At 48.4% G+C, this 16,476-nt stretch overlaps 1 protein-coding gene across 1 annotated transcript; it reads left to right on the forward strand.

The window, feature by feature from the left end:
- Window positions 1-473: 473 nt before the first annotated feature.
- Window positions 474-1,580, forward strand: LOC137817376 (uncharacterized). The gene has a single exon (XM_068620663.1). It carries the CDS (start codon window positions 474-476, stop codon window positions 1,578-1,580), a length of 1,107 nt encoding a protein of 368 aa, XP_068476764.1.
- The last annotated feature ends 14,896 nt before the right edge of the window (window positions 1,581-16,476 follow it).

Below are 16,476 nucleotides of genomic sequence, written 5' to 3' on the forward strand. Positions count from 1 at the left end.
GATCGCGTTTGAGAAAACAGGGAAGGATGGCCACCACTAGACGAGGTACCGCACGCGCTACGGGAGAAGAGATGTCCATGCAGCAGGTCCTGGAGATAATGCGGGGGCTGCAGGATGATATGGCGGATTCAAAGATAGAGCAAGAGCGCATGCAGGCGGATCTTGACGCCTCGCATGTGAGAAACGACGAGCTCCGTCGCGTTAATGAGGAGTTGCGTCGGAGTCTGAGGAACAATCAGGTGCAGCGCGAGAACGAAGAGGTGGAACATCTCACCCCACCCAGGGAGTTCTTCACTCCCTTCTCGCAGGAGATCCTGGATGCGCCGATCCCCAACACCTTCGCAGGACCTAAGGCGATTTTCACTGGGATGGAGGACCCTGAGGCGCATCTCACAGCGTTCCACACACAAATGGTGTTAGTGGGCGGTTCTGACGCCGCAAGGTGCAAGCTCTTCATGAGTACTTTGACATGAATGGCCATGGATTGGTTTATCAGCCTTCCTAGCGGCCATATCACCTCTTTCCAACAGCTGTCCCAGTTGTTTAGAGAGCAATACCTGGCGAACAGGGCCCCGCCGCCGGTATCTTACGATCTGTTTGATGTGAAGCAATACCAAGGGGAAGGTTTGAAGGAGTATATCAACCGGTTCGGGTCCCAAGTGGTGAAAGTGGGCACGACGGAGGAGCCCATGATTGTGTATGCCTTCAGGAAAGGCGTATGTCTTGGCCCTTTTTGCGAATCTATTATTCGCAATCGTCCAAGGACTTTTGCTGAAATACGGCGTCGGGCGGTGGAACATATTGCCTCTGAAGCAGAGGTGTGCGAGAAGCGCACCAGCGTGGTACCTTCGCGCCCGAGAGCGCAAACGCGGGCCCAACCCGTCAGGGTCAACGAGACCACGACGGGGAGGAAAAAGCCAGAGGGGAGACGCCCCTATGAGACCAGGAAACCCCAGCCCAAGGGTCCAGCAAGAGGGGATCGCCCAGTCAGAGAGAGGGCAAGACCGGCGAGGTACAACTTTGTGGTGGAGTTGAAGGACCTGATCGCCGTGCCTAATATAGCTGAGAGGTTGAGGCGACCGGCGAAAACTGACAAGGTGTTAGGGCCACGGAAAGACTCCTGGTGTGAGTTCCACGAGGCTTTCGGTCATCACATTGACAACTTCCTCTCGTTGGGTTATCAGCTTGATGAGCTGGTGAGGAGCGGGTTTCTGAAGGATTACATCGCAGAACCCGCCGCGACCGCCGCCCTGCCGGCGCCAACAGAGGCGCAAGCGCACGAGATGCCAGTTCTAGGCGAGGTCCACACCATTGCTGGAGGTTTTTCCAGCGGGGGACCCATCGCCTCCCAGCGAAAGAAATACGCGAAGGGGGTCAATTCAATTGAAGAGAGAATCTCGGGTGAGCCATGGGAGTCGGACCTCGTGTTCATGAGAGGGGATCTCCGAGATGTGGTACCCCACGACAACGACCCCGTTGTCATCTCAGTCGTCACAGCCGGAAGAAAGGTGCATAGGGTTCTGGTCGATCAGGGAAGTTCAGCAGACGTCAGTTTCTTCTCGACATTCAACAAGTTGTGATTGTCCCCTGACCTTCTGAGGCCCTACACAGGCTGCCTATATGGGTTCGCAGACAACCAGGTGGAAGTCCGAGGCTACTTGGAACTGAGGACGACATTCACAGATGGGGAAGCCTCGCGCACCGAAAGCATACGATACTTGGTCGTGAACGTTCATTCCGCCTACAACATCTTATTGGGGAGACCGGCGCTGAATAGGCTCAACGCGGTATCCTCCACGCGTCATATGAAGATGAAGTTGCCAGACCTCAGCGGCAAGGTAATAGTTATCAAGTCGGATCAGAAGGAAGCGCGGAAGTGTTATGAAAACAGCCTAAAATCGAAGAAGAGCGTGTTCATGGTGTTTGAGCGTCCGCCAAGGGTCGACGCGACAATGATAGAGGGGACGCCCTCCGGGTCAACGCCTATTGAGGCGACGCCCGAAGCAGACACGCTCATGGAGGAGGGTCTCGACGGCACGGCGCCAGCGGAAGAGGCGACGCCCGTGCAGGATAACAGCAGGGACCAACAAGCGACTAACGTGGTGGATAGGGACATTGGCGGCAAGACGTTTAAACTAGGGTGTCTGCTGGGCCAAGAAGAGCAGGAGGCGGTGGCAGAGGTGATCTCACGCCATTTGGACGCTTTTGCGTGGTCTGCCTCGGACATGCCTGGCATCGACCCTGATTTCTTATGTCATCACCTCAGCATGGACGCCACGGTTCGCCCCGTGCGCCAAAGGAGGAGGAAATTCAATGAAGAGAGGCAGCTAGTGGTATGCGAAGAAACGCAGAAGCTGCTGAGGGCTGGCCACATCAGGGAAATCCAATACCCCGAGTGGCTAGCCAACGTCGTCCTGGTAAAGAAGGCGAATGGGAAGTGGAGGATGTGTGTGGACTTCACAGACCTAAACAAGGTGTGCCCTAAGGACTCGTACCCACTGCCCAGCATTGACGCGTTGGTAGATAGCGCCTCCGGCAGCAAGGTGCTAAGTTTCCTGGATGCTTTCTCGGGGTACAACCAGATTAAAATGCACCCGAGAGATGAAAGTAAAACCGCATTCATGACGGAAACCAGCAGTTATTGTTACAAGGTGATGCCTTTCGGCTTGAAGAATGCGGGTGCCACCTACCAAAGGCTGATGGACAAAGTCCTAGCACCCATGTTAGGAAGAAACGTATACGCCTACGTGGATGATATGGTAGTGGCGTCGAAGGATAAGGCACAGCATGTGGCAGACCTGGAGGAATTATTCGTCACTATATCCAAGTACCGCCTCAAACTAAACCCTGAGAAGTGTGTCTTCGGGGTAGAGGCCGGTAAGTTCTTGGGTTTTATGCTCACAGAGAGGGGGATAGAAGCGAACCCCGACAAATGTGCAGCGATTATCGCCATGCGAAGCCCGACGTCGGTAAAGGAAGTGCAGCAGCTGACAGGGCGGATGGCGGCACTCTCAAGGTTTGTTTCCGCCGTAGGAGAGAAGGGGCACCCGTATTTTCAGTGCCTCAAGAGAAATAGTCGCTTTGCATGGACTGACGAATGCGAAGCGGCTTTCATTAAGTTAAAAGAGTACCTGGCGACGCCACCGGTCCTCTGCAAGCCAGTGACAGGTGTGCCCCTCCGGCTGTACTTCGCCGTGACAGAGCGAGCTATCAGCTCAGTGTTGGTCCAGGAGCAGGACCAGATCCAAAAGCCCATCTATTTCGTGAGCAAGGCACTACAAGGCGCTGAGACGAGATACCAGGCATTGGAGAAGGCGGCACTGGCAGTGGTGTTTTCGGCCAGGAGGCTCCGTCATTACTTCCACAGCTTTACGGTGGTAGTGATGACAAACCTCCCTATACAGAAGGTGCTGCAAAAGCCCGACATGGCGGAAAGGATGGTGCGCTGGGCGGTGGAGCTTTCAGAATTCGACATCCAGTATGAGCCCAGAGGGTCCATCAAAGGGCAGGTATATGCAGATTTCGTGGCAGAACTCTCGCCCGTAGGCGAACAGGAGGTGGAGGCAGGCTCATAGTGGTCGCTCTCAGTGGATGGCTCTTCCAAGCAGCAAGGGAGTGGTGCGGGAATAGTCTTGGAAGGACCAGACGGTGTACTGATCGAGCAGGCCCTGCGCTTCGCTTTCAAAGCCAGTAATAATCAGGCTGAGTATGAAGCCCTGATTGCAGGAATGCTTCTAGCCAAAGAAATGGGCGCGCGAAACCTATTAGTGAAGAGCGACTCCCAACTGGTTACGGGTCAAGTGTTGGGTGAGTTCCAGGCGAAAGACCCGCAGATGGCGGCGTATTTAAGGTACGTCGAAGCGCTAAAGGGAGCCTTTAGTGCTCTTGAGCTGGTGCATGCCCCAAGGGAGCAGAATGCCAGAGCTGACCTGCTCGCGGCTCCGAGGAAATTCATAGAGGACAACAGGGTGGATGTCCTCCATATAAGCACCGCGAGAGGAAGGCCAAGGAGTCATCGTTCCTTGACTCAAGACACGTTGAAGGCGCCTCACGTTAGCGCGTACACGGACACGCTCGAAGGAGACACCTGGATGACGCCATACAGGCGGTACCTAGCGGATGGGGTTCTCCCAGTGGAGTCTGAAGAAGGTAAGAAGGTTAAGAGGAATGCCGCGAGGTACACCCTGGTAGATGGAGTGTTATTCAGGCACGGTTTCACTCACCCGATCTTAACATGCGTAAGCGGCGACGAGTGTACCAGAATAATGACGGAGCTCCACGAAGGCATCTGTGGGAGCCATGTAGGCGGCAGGTCCTTAGCTTCTAAGGTGGTGCGCGCAGGTTTTTATTGGCCAACAGTAAAGGAAGATTGCGTGCGACACGCCCAGCGTTGTAAGCAATGCCAAAAACATGCAGACTGGCACAAGGCGCCGCCAGAGGAGCTGCGGTCCATATACAGCCCCTGGCCTTTCCATACATGGGGGATCGACATCCTAGGTCTGTTTCCGCTGGCGATAAGGCAGATGAAGTACTTGATCGTCTCCATCGAGTACTTCACCAAGTGGATAGAGGCAGAGCCCGTGGCCCAGATCACCGCGCACAAAGTCCAACACTTTCTGTGGAAGAATATTGTGTGCCGTTTCGGCGTACCTAGGGGGCTGATATCCGATAACGAAACCCAGTTCGCCAGTCAGCAGTTGAGAAACCTGTGTGCAGAGGTAGGCATCAAGCAGGTGTTCGCATCAGTTGAACACCCCCAGACTAACGGGCAAGTAGAGTCAGCAAACAGAGTTTTGCTGAGGGGCTAAAGAGAAGGCTAGAAAAGGCCAAAGGAGCGTGGGCGGAGGAAGTGCCAAGGATCGTGTGGCATACCACACCACGCCCCAATCTTCCACCATGGAGACGCCTTTCAGCTTAGTGTATGGGTCGGACGCGATGATCCCAGTTGAGATTCACGAAAGCTCACCACGTTTCCAAAATTTCGTGGCGGAAGAATCCAACGAAGAGAGGAGGGTGAACCTGGACCTACTGGACGAAGCCAGGGAGGATGCCAGAATAAAGGCCGAAGCCGTAAAGAGAAGGGTAGAGCGACAATATAGCTCTAAGGTAAAGCCACGACAGTTTCAGATTGGCGACCTAGTTATGAGGAAGGCTCATCCATACGAGCTGGAGAATAAGTTGTCTCCCAAGTGGACCGGGCCCTTCAGAATTATCGAAGCTAAGGGCAATGGTTCGTACAACCTAGAGACATTGGAGGGGGGTCCCATCCCACGCAGTTGGAATGCGGCCAACTTAAAATTTTATTTTAGTTGACTTATGTAAGCAGCCATGTAACAATTTAGTTGAAGGGGACACTCTTTTTCCCTCTCGGGGGTTTTTTAACGAGGTCACCCAAATAAAAAGGGAAAGAAGTTCGAGGAAAAACCTTTGTCTTGGTTTCAGTCTTTATCTTTTTCCTTTTCGAAGCGACGACAGGCGTCGCCAAGCATACGCGTCGCCAAGAAAGAGGGTGTCGCCAAGAAAGAAGGCGTCGCAAAGAAAGAAGGCGTCGCCAAGAAAGAAGGCGCCGCCAAGAGAAAGCGTCGCCAAGAAGCGCAGAGCGCCCCAAGAGAGTTGACAAAGGAAAAACGCGCAGTGTATGAAGCGTGTGCAAGTGTAAAACAGCGTTCAAGAAATCAAGCATGGCACAGTGGAGTCAAATTTACATGTATGATCGAAAGGAACGGGAGCAAGGAGAATAGGGCAGACATTACAGGCCCAGTGCTCATACAGAAAAAGAAAAAATACAAACGCCTTCAGTGGCCTTCAGACCTTGGCATGGAGGAGGACGACGCTTCAGTCTCAGCCCTCAACGCCTGGGTGAGCTGTGACCTCCGCTGGGGGTTTATCTTTGAACCTGCACCAAGGGAAACAAGATCAGTGAGGAAACCATGAGTTAGACCACGTAGAGATCTAATGAAGGTAAAAAGCAGAAGTTTCTGAGATAGCCACTCGTACATATGTACTTCTCTAGGGTTCCGGCGTTGAACTCCAAACTGATCAGGGTGGCGGAGTCGAAACCCCCCGCCTCAGCCAGAATCCGACACACAATCTGGTCGTTCGGGCTTAGTTTCTTGAAGGGTTTAGACTTGAGAGCTCGTGCCTCCCTCACCCAATACAGCGGGAACCCATCCAGGGCGGAAGGCACGATATCAGAACAGCAGATCTTGAAAAACCTACCTTTCCACCCCGTGAAGGAGCTTTGGAAGGGAGTCAGGAGTACCCTACCAGGAACGTTGCTGAGGGTCACCCAGAGGTTGTTCCTTTGACGTTTCACCTCGAAAAAGTGAAGAAAGATATCAACCGAGGGCGCACACCCCAGGAACCCGAACAATACGTCAAAGGCCTTAACAAAAGCCCAGCTGTTGGGATACAGTTGGGCTGGTGCAGCGTTGATCTCCGTCAGGAGTTCCCTCTCGAACCTGGAGAAGGGCAGACGTACGCCAACGATCTGGAACACCACCTGATAAAAGTAAAAGAAAGGAATCCCGTTGTTGGCGCGTTCGTCCCCACACACCGACTCCCCTAGGGTGCAAGGGAGCACGGTGATGTCATCGTCATGCCTCCTCGCGAAGGCACGGTGGTTATAAGAGCACGACTCTCCTTTATGTTTCCTGATGGCCAGGGTGGAAAGAAGGCACGAGCACTCATCCAAAAGCTCGCTTGAAGCCCAGGGATACAGATCTTTATGGTTAACCCTGGGGGAAGGAATGTGAGAAGACATGACGGAACAGTGTCGGAAAGAGAGTTGGAGGGTCGAAAGAAGATGGTTCGCTGGAAAGGCGGGGTAATACGTTGGTTAGAAAGGACACCAGAGTGGCTCTTTAAGAGGAGGAAGATGGCGTAAGAATGTCGCGAAAGCACAGAGATGATGAAGGCAGTTTCAAGATTTTGAAGAATTAAATATTACGGTTAGAGCGCCAAACGACGCGAATGGGTAAACCATGCAACTAAGCCACGTGGCAGAAAATGAGAGGATAGTCCTGGCACCGCTGGTTAACACTCAGAAAACGTCGTATCGAAAGAACGCTCAGGGGTACGACACGCCTTCGAGAATGGATCAGAGACTCAGGAGGTGTCAGAACCTATTCAAGTGGAAGAACGTCCCATCAGCCATACGAAAAGCGCCACGTGGACGGCACGGGCGAGACATCGAAGGCGTCGCTCATACAAAAGGGCGTCGCTCATACAAGAGGGCGTCGCCGAGAGAGGTGGCGTCGCCAAGGGAGAGGGCGTTACCAAGAGAAAGCGTAGCCAAAGTAGAAGGTATTACCATTGTGAAACGTTTTAAGGCGTCGTCAATACAAGTATCAACAACTCCACCTCCCCGATACCCACAGGTAGGAAAGACTATGGAGGGAGACGAAATCGAAGGAGTCAAAGCTAATCATTAGCGGCGTCGCCTCCTCGATACCCACAGGTAGGAAAGACTGTGGAGGGAGACGAAATCGAAGGAGTCAAAGCTAATCACTAGCGGCGTCGCCTCCCCGATACCCGTAGGTAGGAAAGACTGCGGAGGGAGGCGAGATCGCCAAAGGCTAAGTGAATTGCTGGCAGGGTCGTTCCCCGATAGCCATGGGGAGGAAAGACCGTGGAGGGAACGACCCCTGGAGGGCTTTGAGAGCCCCTAGCGACTGGCGTTTTTTTAGACACCCTGTGGACGATATGGCGCTACGGTAGCAGGCCTCTCCTCAGGCGTGGGCGCCAGGCACCGAGAATCAGGGGACAGACCGCTTAGGAGTTGGAGACACCCCACGGACGATACGGCGCCGTTAGGCAAGCCTCTCCGTGGGCGTGGGCATTGGTGTATGGCCTTATCCCGAAAGTTTGGGGCCTGGAGTAAGCCTCAACTTTTGCGCTACAATAACGGCAAAGCCACTGACGCCTTCATGAAGCAGAGGCCTCATAGATACGAAGGCGGAACAACCTACAAAGGAACGCGATGGGGGGCAAAGCAATCGGAGCACGTGGAAATGAGAAAGGAAGGTAAAATCACACAAACAGAATTTGATAACGCAAAGGCACGAATTAGTCATGCAAAATCCAAAGTACCGACAAAGTGCATAGGAGTTACAAGTTTATCACAGAATGGCAAAAATAACTATAAAGCTCGAAAGGTAAAGGTGGCGGGTGGGAGACGGCGGCTCAGTCATCCAAGTCGAAGGGCACGACCTTCCCCTCGACGACATGATGTGTGGGGTCGCAGTTTGAAATATTGATTCCAGGGTTCTCGCAGGACGCCTGAGCCAGAGCCTCTTGGAAGCCCTCTTCAAACGCGCCCGCCATCTCCCCAGTCAGTCCCTGGACCTCCCCTTCTAGTTCCACAACCCTAGCGTCCTTGGATGTCAACTGTTTGTCCAGGAATTCCTTCTCCACGCGGAGCTTGTTAGCCTCGGCTTGGAGAAGGCTCAAGGCTTCGACCTTCGCAGCCAAGGCGTTCTCTCTCTCGCTTAACTGCTGCCTCCAAGCAGGGTCCAGTTTTTCAAGTTTTTTTCGCTGTGCTTCGGAGGCAAGAGCCGCCTCTTGCAGGCCAAGGCTTTGGATTTGGTAGGAAGTGAGCTGGGCCAGCTGATCGACGTGCGCTTGTTCAAGTTCGCACGCGTACGCCTCGGCCCCCTCCCTGCCCTCGTGGGCCAGTTTTAGCAAGGATTGGGAAGCTTCCTCCCTGAGCACCCAGTTTTGTTTCTCCTCCTCCAACACTCCCACTTCTTGTCTCAGTTTGCGGAGAGCCTCCCTCCCCTTAATAGCGCTTCGAGCCTGGGTGCGCCACTTGAGAGCCACCGCCAGGAATGCCCCCATATAGTAAGGCATGCCTCCCCCCTAGTGAGGATCAGTCGGCGACATCCCCTCAGTGAAACCCTGCGTCAACTCCCTATGGATGGGGCGTGGAATTCGGGGCTTTCGAGAAGTCGAAGCTGGAGCTGATGCAGGAGGGGCAGAGCCAGAAGCCTCAGCTGCGTCACGAAGCGGTAATGGCGAGGGCGAGGGAACTGAATCAATCCTTTCCTCTCGTTCCTCGTGGGCAGGTGGAGGAGGAGGTGATGTGGCACTTGGAGGATCGTCCCTGAGAGAACTCCCACCACCGGGGGACACGACTGTCAAGACAGGAACGCCCGTGGCCCTCCTCTTACTGGAAACCAAGGCGACGCATGAATCTTCACTGTCAGAATCTACCACCAGCACCCTCTTCCCTTTGTTGGGGCGTGCTGGGGCAGGGGTCGGCGCCATGGCCAGTGGTACTGCGGCAATGGGAGAGGGAGATGCGGACGGAGGAGGAGTCGGCAGGGAAGCGACGGTTGGCACGGCAGGGGTAACCGCGTCTCCACCCTCTTTGGCGGACCTTGCCTTCTTCAGGAATTTGGCAAGGGCGAGTCGCCTCGACGAAGTCATCACTGAACCTGCAGCAGCGAGAATAACAGAGCACAGATCAATTCAGATATAGCAGAATGGGAATATTTATAGCTAAAAGCATGCAGATAACCATAGGGTTCCAAGCGGAGCAAGCAAGTTCGTATAACCGCGACAGTTCATGTAGTATAAACAAGCAGGAGCAGATACCGAAGTAAGTGGAGAGTCCGTGGGCATTGAACTCATTGGCGATGAGCTTGGCAGTATCAAAGACTACCCCAAGCCCCACCAAGGCTTTGCACACGTCCCGATCGGCGGGAGCAAGCTGGTCCAAGGCCAAGGCCTTCATTGTATGGGCTTGTCCGTCCAGTATAAAGGAAAGCCGTCCAGGGCGGTAGGATCGTGCTTGGTTGCACGTATTTTGAAAAACTTCCCTTTCCACCCTTTGAATGAATTCTGAAAAATGTGAGGATGATGCGCCCGGCGACGCCAGAGAAGCTCATCCACAGGCTTTTCCCTTGTTTCTTTACCTCGAAAAAATGAAGAAAAACGTCCATGGAAGGAGGGACACCCAGATATCTGCAAAGAATTTGAAACCCTCTTACGAAATCCCAGCTGTTGGGGTGAAGCTGGGCGGGGGCGGTGTTGATCTCGGTGAGCAGCTCCCTCTCGAAGGAAGTGAGAGGTAGACGCAGGTCCACCCTTTTGAGTACCATTTGATAAAGGAAGAAGAAGGGGTTCCCTCCAGTGTTCCTTGAGTCCCCACAAACGGGTACCCCGGGTTTCACCCGGCATACCAAGACATGGGAGTCGTGAGTTTTATGGAAGGCATTGAAGTTGTAAAGCGCGGGGTCCCCCCTGTGGGCCTCCACGTCTTCAACAGAGTTTAGGGAGCGGAGGAGGCGCGCTGGTCTTAGTTTTCGCCATGGATGCAAGAGCTGAAGAGCAAAAGAGAAAAAGAAAGGGTTCAGAGAAAAAGGGTTTGGAGGAGAAAAGGGGAAAAATGGAGGAATCCTAAGTGAACCCTACCCACACGAGAGAAAGGAGGAACGGGAGGAACGAAGAAGCACAAGAACGACATCCAAAAAATACAGTAACAGAAACAGTCCCAGGCAGTTCATGCAGTAAAGGGAATCATGAAGGAGAGGAAAAACCATACCTTTGGGGATCGAAGGATGTGGAGAGCGGAAGCACGAAAGAGCAAGGGTCGCGAGAGAGGGAATTCGAAGAAGATGAACAATGAGGAAAGGCAGAGAAAGTGGGTGTAACAGTGGTTCCAAGCGCGAGGGTTTGGGTAACTTAAACGTTACACTTGCAACTCAAGGGGCGTTAATTGGGAACCGTTTGATTGCGCCGCGTGTCAAGGGATTGGGCGCTCAGGGGAAGCGCAAGAGGCTCTTGGGGATGACCGCGTGATGAACCACGTGGCACGCGATTAAGCGTGGCCCCAAAAGGTGTTGTTTTCCCGTTTTAGAGGATGTCCAATCAGCCATTAAGAACACCCCAAGGGTTCAGAGAGTGTCACGTCAATGTTTTCAAGGTTGCCACGTCAGAAAGAATGACACATCACCAGGTGCCACGTAGATGGCGTGGGCGAGGCCTTAGTCTTTTCGCTGAAGACAAGTCATCAGCTTAAGACTGGGGTCTTGTGTACCGTCCCTTACCCGGGCGTTGACGAAGTCAAGGTCAAAGTCAGCATCGAAGTCAAAATCAACGTGAGGCGTCGCCCAGGTGGGGGTGACGCCAAGCGCAGGCGTCACCAAGAGGAAGCGTCGCCAACAGAAAGGATCGCCAAGATAAGGCGTCGCCTAGCAGGGCGTCGCCAGGATAAGGCGTCGCCTAGCAGGGTGTCGCCAAGGTGGAATAATACAAAAGCAAGGTGACCACAGCGCCATTCCCCGACACCCATGGGTAGGAAAGACCATGGAGGGGGCGACGCCGTGGGAAGGCCTCAGACCCCTGATAACCAGGGAATAGTGATAAAGAGAAGGAGAAGGTGGCTTCAAGGCCATAGTGATAGCACCAGAGTAGGGCAACCTGACTCGTGAAGTACCCCTGCCGCCTCGGAGACGCCTTTAGGACAGATACGACTCGAAGGAAGGGTCACACCCAGGGTAGCCGGGTGCAGGGTACGAGAGGGAGGCAGATACACTCTCAAAGTGAGTGACTAGATGATTGGGGCATGAGTTGGCACCCAAAAAGTCACCCCTTACGCAGTAGCACTCCAAGAAGAGGACTCACACGTAGAAACGTCCCCAGATGGGCAGAAACGCCCCCAGATGGGGTCATGGCGTCGTGAGGCCCTCCACGTGTACAACAGCCAGGTCAGAATAGAAACACCCTTTAGTCAGGTACCAGGTAATTAAAGTCATTCAATACAGTTTCTGTTTTGAGCGTTTCAGGTACTATAAAGGCTCCCAAGCGTTTCAACGTCTTAAATGCGCTACGTTTTCTAATTAGACGCGTTAATTAAGTGCGTTACGTTTTATATTAAAAGCGCTTTAAGGCGCTTTGAATGCTTGGGCAGTTTAAATAGCGCTGAGAATGTTGGAAACAGGGTTGGAACTTTTGGCAAACTTCCTAGAAACTCTCTAGTTGCTTGCTCGAGCCTTGAGGTTACGTACAAGGGACTAGGGATAGATTTTTGCTAGAAGGAGAAATATACACTAAACATAGCTTCTTTTTACCACCTTCAGAGTGCCATACGCGGTGCTCCGATACGGAGGTGCATAGTTTCTGGTGTTTCTTGCTGGCTGACTTGAGCGTCGGAGTGCAAACGGCCGCTAGGGCGCCCTTTTGTCCTTCTTTGCAGGATTACACAGGTAACCAGTGGGAAGGAGTCCCTAGCTGACGGTTGAGGTCGCGCACGAAGACGTCCCAGGTCAACCGGACTAAACAAAATACTTATTATCCAAAATTGGTTGTTGAAATTCTTATTATCCAAGGTTATTTTGGTGAGTTTTTAAAATAATTTTTATAAACTATAGAAAACTTATTTGTAATCTAAAGTTACACTTTCAAAATTTTAGAGAATTTAATAATAAAATATATAAAATATATTAAAACTATATAGTTTTTAATTATTTATTTATAAATAGATTTAATTTTATTTATTTATTGATGTTTGAAAAATCAGAAGCGTTTTATTGAGGTTCTACGATAAATCTTTGGAATTTAACGAAGGTTAAAAAAATCTTTGTTATTTTGCTGATGTTTTAAAATAAACCTTTGAAATTTAGCAAAGGTTGAAAAAACCTATTTTATTTTGCTGAGACTTTAGAATAAACCTTTGCAATTTAACGATGGTTAAAAAAACCTCTGTTATTTTGCTGGGGTTTTAGATTAACCTTTGGAACTTAACAAAGGTTAAAAAAACCTTTGTTAATTAAATCATTTTCTAGGATTATATTACCCTCAACTAAATAATCTCCGTTAAAATCTTTTTTTCTTGTACTACAACTTCAATCCGTGAGTAAAGTTGGAGATAATCTTGCATACCTTTCTTTATTTTTTTTAATTATTCTTTTTATCTTTTTTATTTAAGATTATTGCTTATGAATATTACTTATGATTATATATAATAATATTATTAATATTACGCATATAACCAATATTATTAATATTATTCATATTATTAAAATTATTAAGATTATTTATATTCTTAATATTTGATCTGGTCGGTCATCGGTAGTCGGTGACGTCAGCAACATATAGCCACGTGGACCGTTCTTAGTGGAACATGTGGGCCAGGGAAGCAGATTTTGTTGGGTTTAATAGTGCCAAAGTTCAAAAGGGGGGTGAATTGACCTTTTAAAACTTTCTCGCAGAAACAATGTTTAACACAGTTTACAGAAAATAAATCGATTTATGTGAAAATGAACAGATTTATTTCTGCACTGTTTTTGTTTGAAAAGCGTTTATACAGCAAGGTTAATCACAAGATTATGCAGATAGATTTTCCAGATGCACACACACTGATATTAGAACGAAAACCAGTGAAACACAAAACAACAAACTTCAATTTCAAGCAAATGATTAAGGTTCGATTGACAGCATGCCAATTAATTGAGTAACCTTTACAATCAACCTGTTCCAGTGACTTTTAACAAATTATAAGTGTTCTTCTTGAAACACATAGTTTTCCAGAAATTAAGAAAAGTGAATCACAGAACAGCAAGCTTCAATTTTAAGCAATTGTTTAAGGTTCAATTAATAGCTTTGACAATTTCTTGAGCAACCTATCACAATCAATCTGTTACAGTGGCTTTTAACAAATTTTATATGTTCTTATCTGACTCAAACAACTTTTCCAGAAATTAAGAATAGAATGAAACGAGCCCAGAAAAAAACATATTTATTAATGAATGAACAGATTTATTTCTTTGCTGTTTTATCAATTATGCAGAAACTTAATTGCAGAGATTGAGAGAGAATGAACACAGGGCAGTTATACTAGTTCACTCAACTGAGCTACATCCAGTCTTCACCTAAAACCAAGGTGAAATTCACTAAATCACAATACAAACAAACACAATTCCCACTGTTCTTGAAACCTACAAGAACTTAGGTACTCTTGCTGAAAAAACCTATTTCAGCTCACACACACTCTTCAAGAAAACCTATCAAGAAGAGTGTTCAACCAAACTATTACAAGAAATGAGAAGTGAAACGCCTACACCTGATTGAGGATACAGAGATCTGCCTTAAACCAGTAGGCAAGATTGCTAGAACAGTAGCAGCACCTCACACCAAGCTTTTGGAACCACACCAAGAACAAGCACTTTGTGATTTTCGAAATCTTTGAAGAACAAATGCTAATCCTTTGTAAACTCTTAATTCTCTGCTGTCAAACTTGTTTTTGCAAAAGTATGAACGATACTTAAACTCAGAAACAAGTTTTCATTTTATAGAAAACCAACTTATAACAGAATTTTGAAAAACAGTTAAAGCTGTTATAAAATGAATAGATTGAAAATAAAATGAACAGATTTATTTTCAAAAGCAGTTAGAGAATTTGTTAAGTGAGGAGACTTAGTCAACCATTCTGGTGCAGAGATAAGACTGAAAAACGTTTAAGTTAGATATGGCACCAGAGACAAAAAGAATCTATTCATTTACAGATGAACAGATTTATTTTTCAAAACGAAAACATAAAAGCTTAACTATTTGAAACACAGTCGTTTTGAAAGATAGAAGACTTAGTCAAAATACATGATGCACAAAATCAAATTTTCACAAGACTTAGCCAAGGCATCAGTGTAAAAATGAATCTGTTTATTTAGGAAAGAACAGATTTATTTTTATGCAGTAAACGTGTTTTTTGTAAAACATGTGAAAAACAGTTTAAGAAAACTTATGCTTGTTCTTATCACATGGCCAGTGGTTATGAGGTGAGTTACTCAGCAAAAAGCCCACTCTTAGACAACCTCTAAGCACTACCTAAGACACACTTAAAGCAAAGCAAAATACATATGAAATGTACATAAAAGTCTTCATCAAACACAATCTTGAAGGGGTAGCAACCATCTTCAACAATCTCCCCCTGTTTGATGGAGACAATTCCCCATAGCTAACCCCATAGCTTTGTTGCTTTAAGCACCTGCACTGCACCAGATTTTAAACCAGAAAAAAGACAGCAACATTGTATAGCATGAGAAATGGTTTTAAGGTGCAGAATTAACTCCCTGTTTCAGCTAGCTTCACCTAGCATGGTGAGCTATTTTTCTCCCCCTTTGGATTCATCAAACAGCATATAAGCAGGGGGGAAAAAATATAATCCAGAAACCATAACCATAATAGTCCAGAAAATAAAACCATATTGTTCAGCATTACAGACATTTGAAAGCTGATAAAGAAAGCATTAAAAACAGATGACTACTGATCCTTGTAGTAAAGCTCTGCAAGTTGTGCCTGAACCCCTTCAATCTGATCATCAAGGTGTTGAAACCTTGCGTGAGTAGTCTCAAAGTATGCCCTTTGTTTTGCAGACATTACATCAAGACGATACAACACTTGCCTTTCAAACATAGACATTGGTTCTCCTCGGTATTCTGGAGCTTGATAGGAAACTATGGCATTTGCAGCAGCTTCCTCATGCACAGACTGGGTAGCAGGTGAGTCATCATCCATAGGAACAGCTTCATCCACATCCTCATTGTGGAGGTTTGATGCCTCATGTTCTGCTTGAGGGTCCTTCCCTTTGAGAACCACCCACTTGTCCTCAATTTTGTGAAAACCCATTTTGGTGAGAGTTGAAGTATCAATCTCACTTACAGCCTTGATAGGGTCGTTTCTCTCATTTGTAACATCAATACCAAAGTAATCAATCAATTTGGAAACAATTATAGCATAGGGAAAGTGGTAATCAGCCAACCTTTTTTATTTGAGCATGTGTTCATTGATAATGAAAACCCAATTTACCTTAATCTGGTTCATGATGCAATATAGAAGAATTAGATCCTCTTCATGTAAAACTGCATGGTTTGTTCCTCTTGGAATAAGTTGCCATGCTATGATGTAGGCAACTAGGCATGGAGTAAGGTTCAAGTGCCCTGCGTGGAACCTGTTTATACTCTTTGTAGGATTCCTCATGCAGCTTTTATAGTATTGCAGCTTGTTGAATTCTTGGATTCCACTGGTGTTTCCCTTCCTTACTTTCAGTCCAGCATACTTTATTCCAACCACAGAATTCCACACCTCACTTGTGATCTTCATCTTGGTCCCTTTCACATAAGAGACAACATTCTTTCCATCCAATGTGAGGTTAGTGTAAAACACCTTAACCAAGTCAGGATATACATTACCCGTTAATTCCAGCAGCTTTTTCAGTTTCTAGTGCTTCAACACAGCCCTTGTTTCTTCTAGTTTCTCAGATTTCAGCCAGTTGAAATCCAGCACCTTGGGTATATTAATCTGCTTTCTGCTTGTCTCGTGAATGTAGGCATTGATTGCTTCTTCATTTCCAGCGAACCAACCTTCTAGCACACCTTGAAAGGTGGTTTGCTTGCCTTTATTTTTCTATTTCTTTGAAGAAGAAGCCATGGTTGAACCAGAATTTTGCTCTTGTTTCAAATGGTGAGAACAGAGAAT

The sequence above is a fragment of the Phaseolus vulgaris genome, chromosome 10 (genome assembly GCF_000499845.2).
Source record: "Phaseolus vulgaris cultivar G19833 chromosome 10, P. vulgaris v2.0, whole genome shotgun sequence".
NCBI classification, from domain to species: domain Eukaryota; kingdom Viridiplantae; phylum Streptophyta; class Magnoliopsida; order Fabales; family Fabaceae; genus Phaseolus; species Phaseolus vulgaris.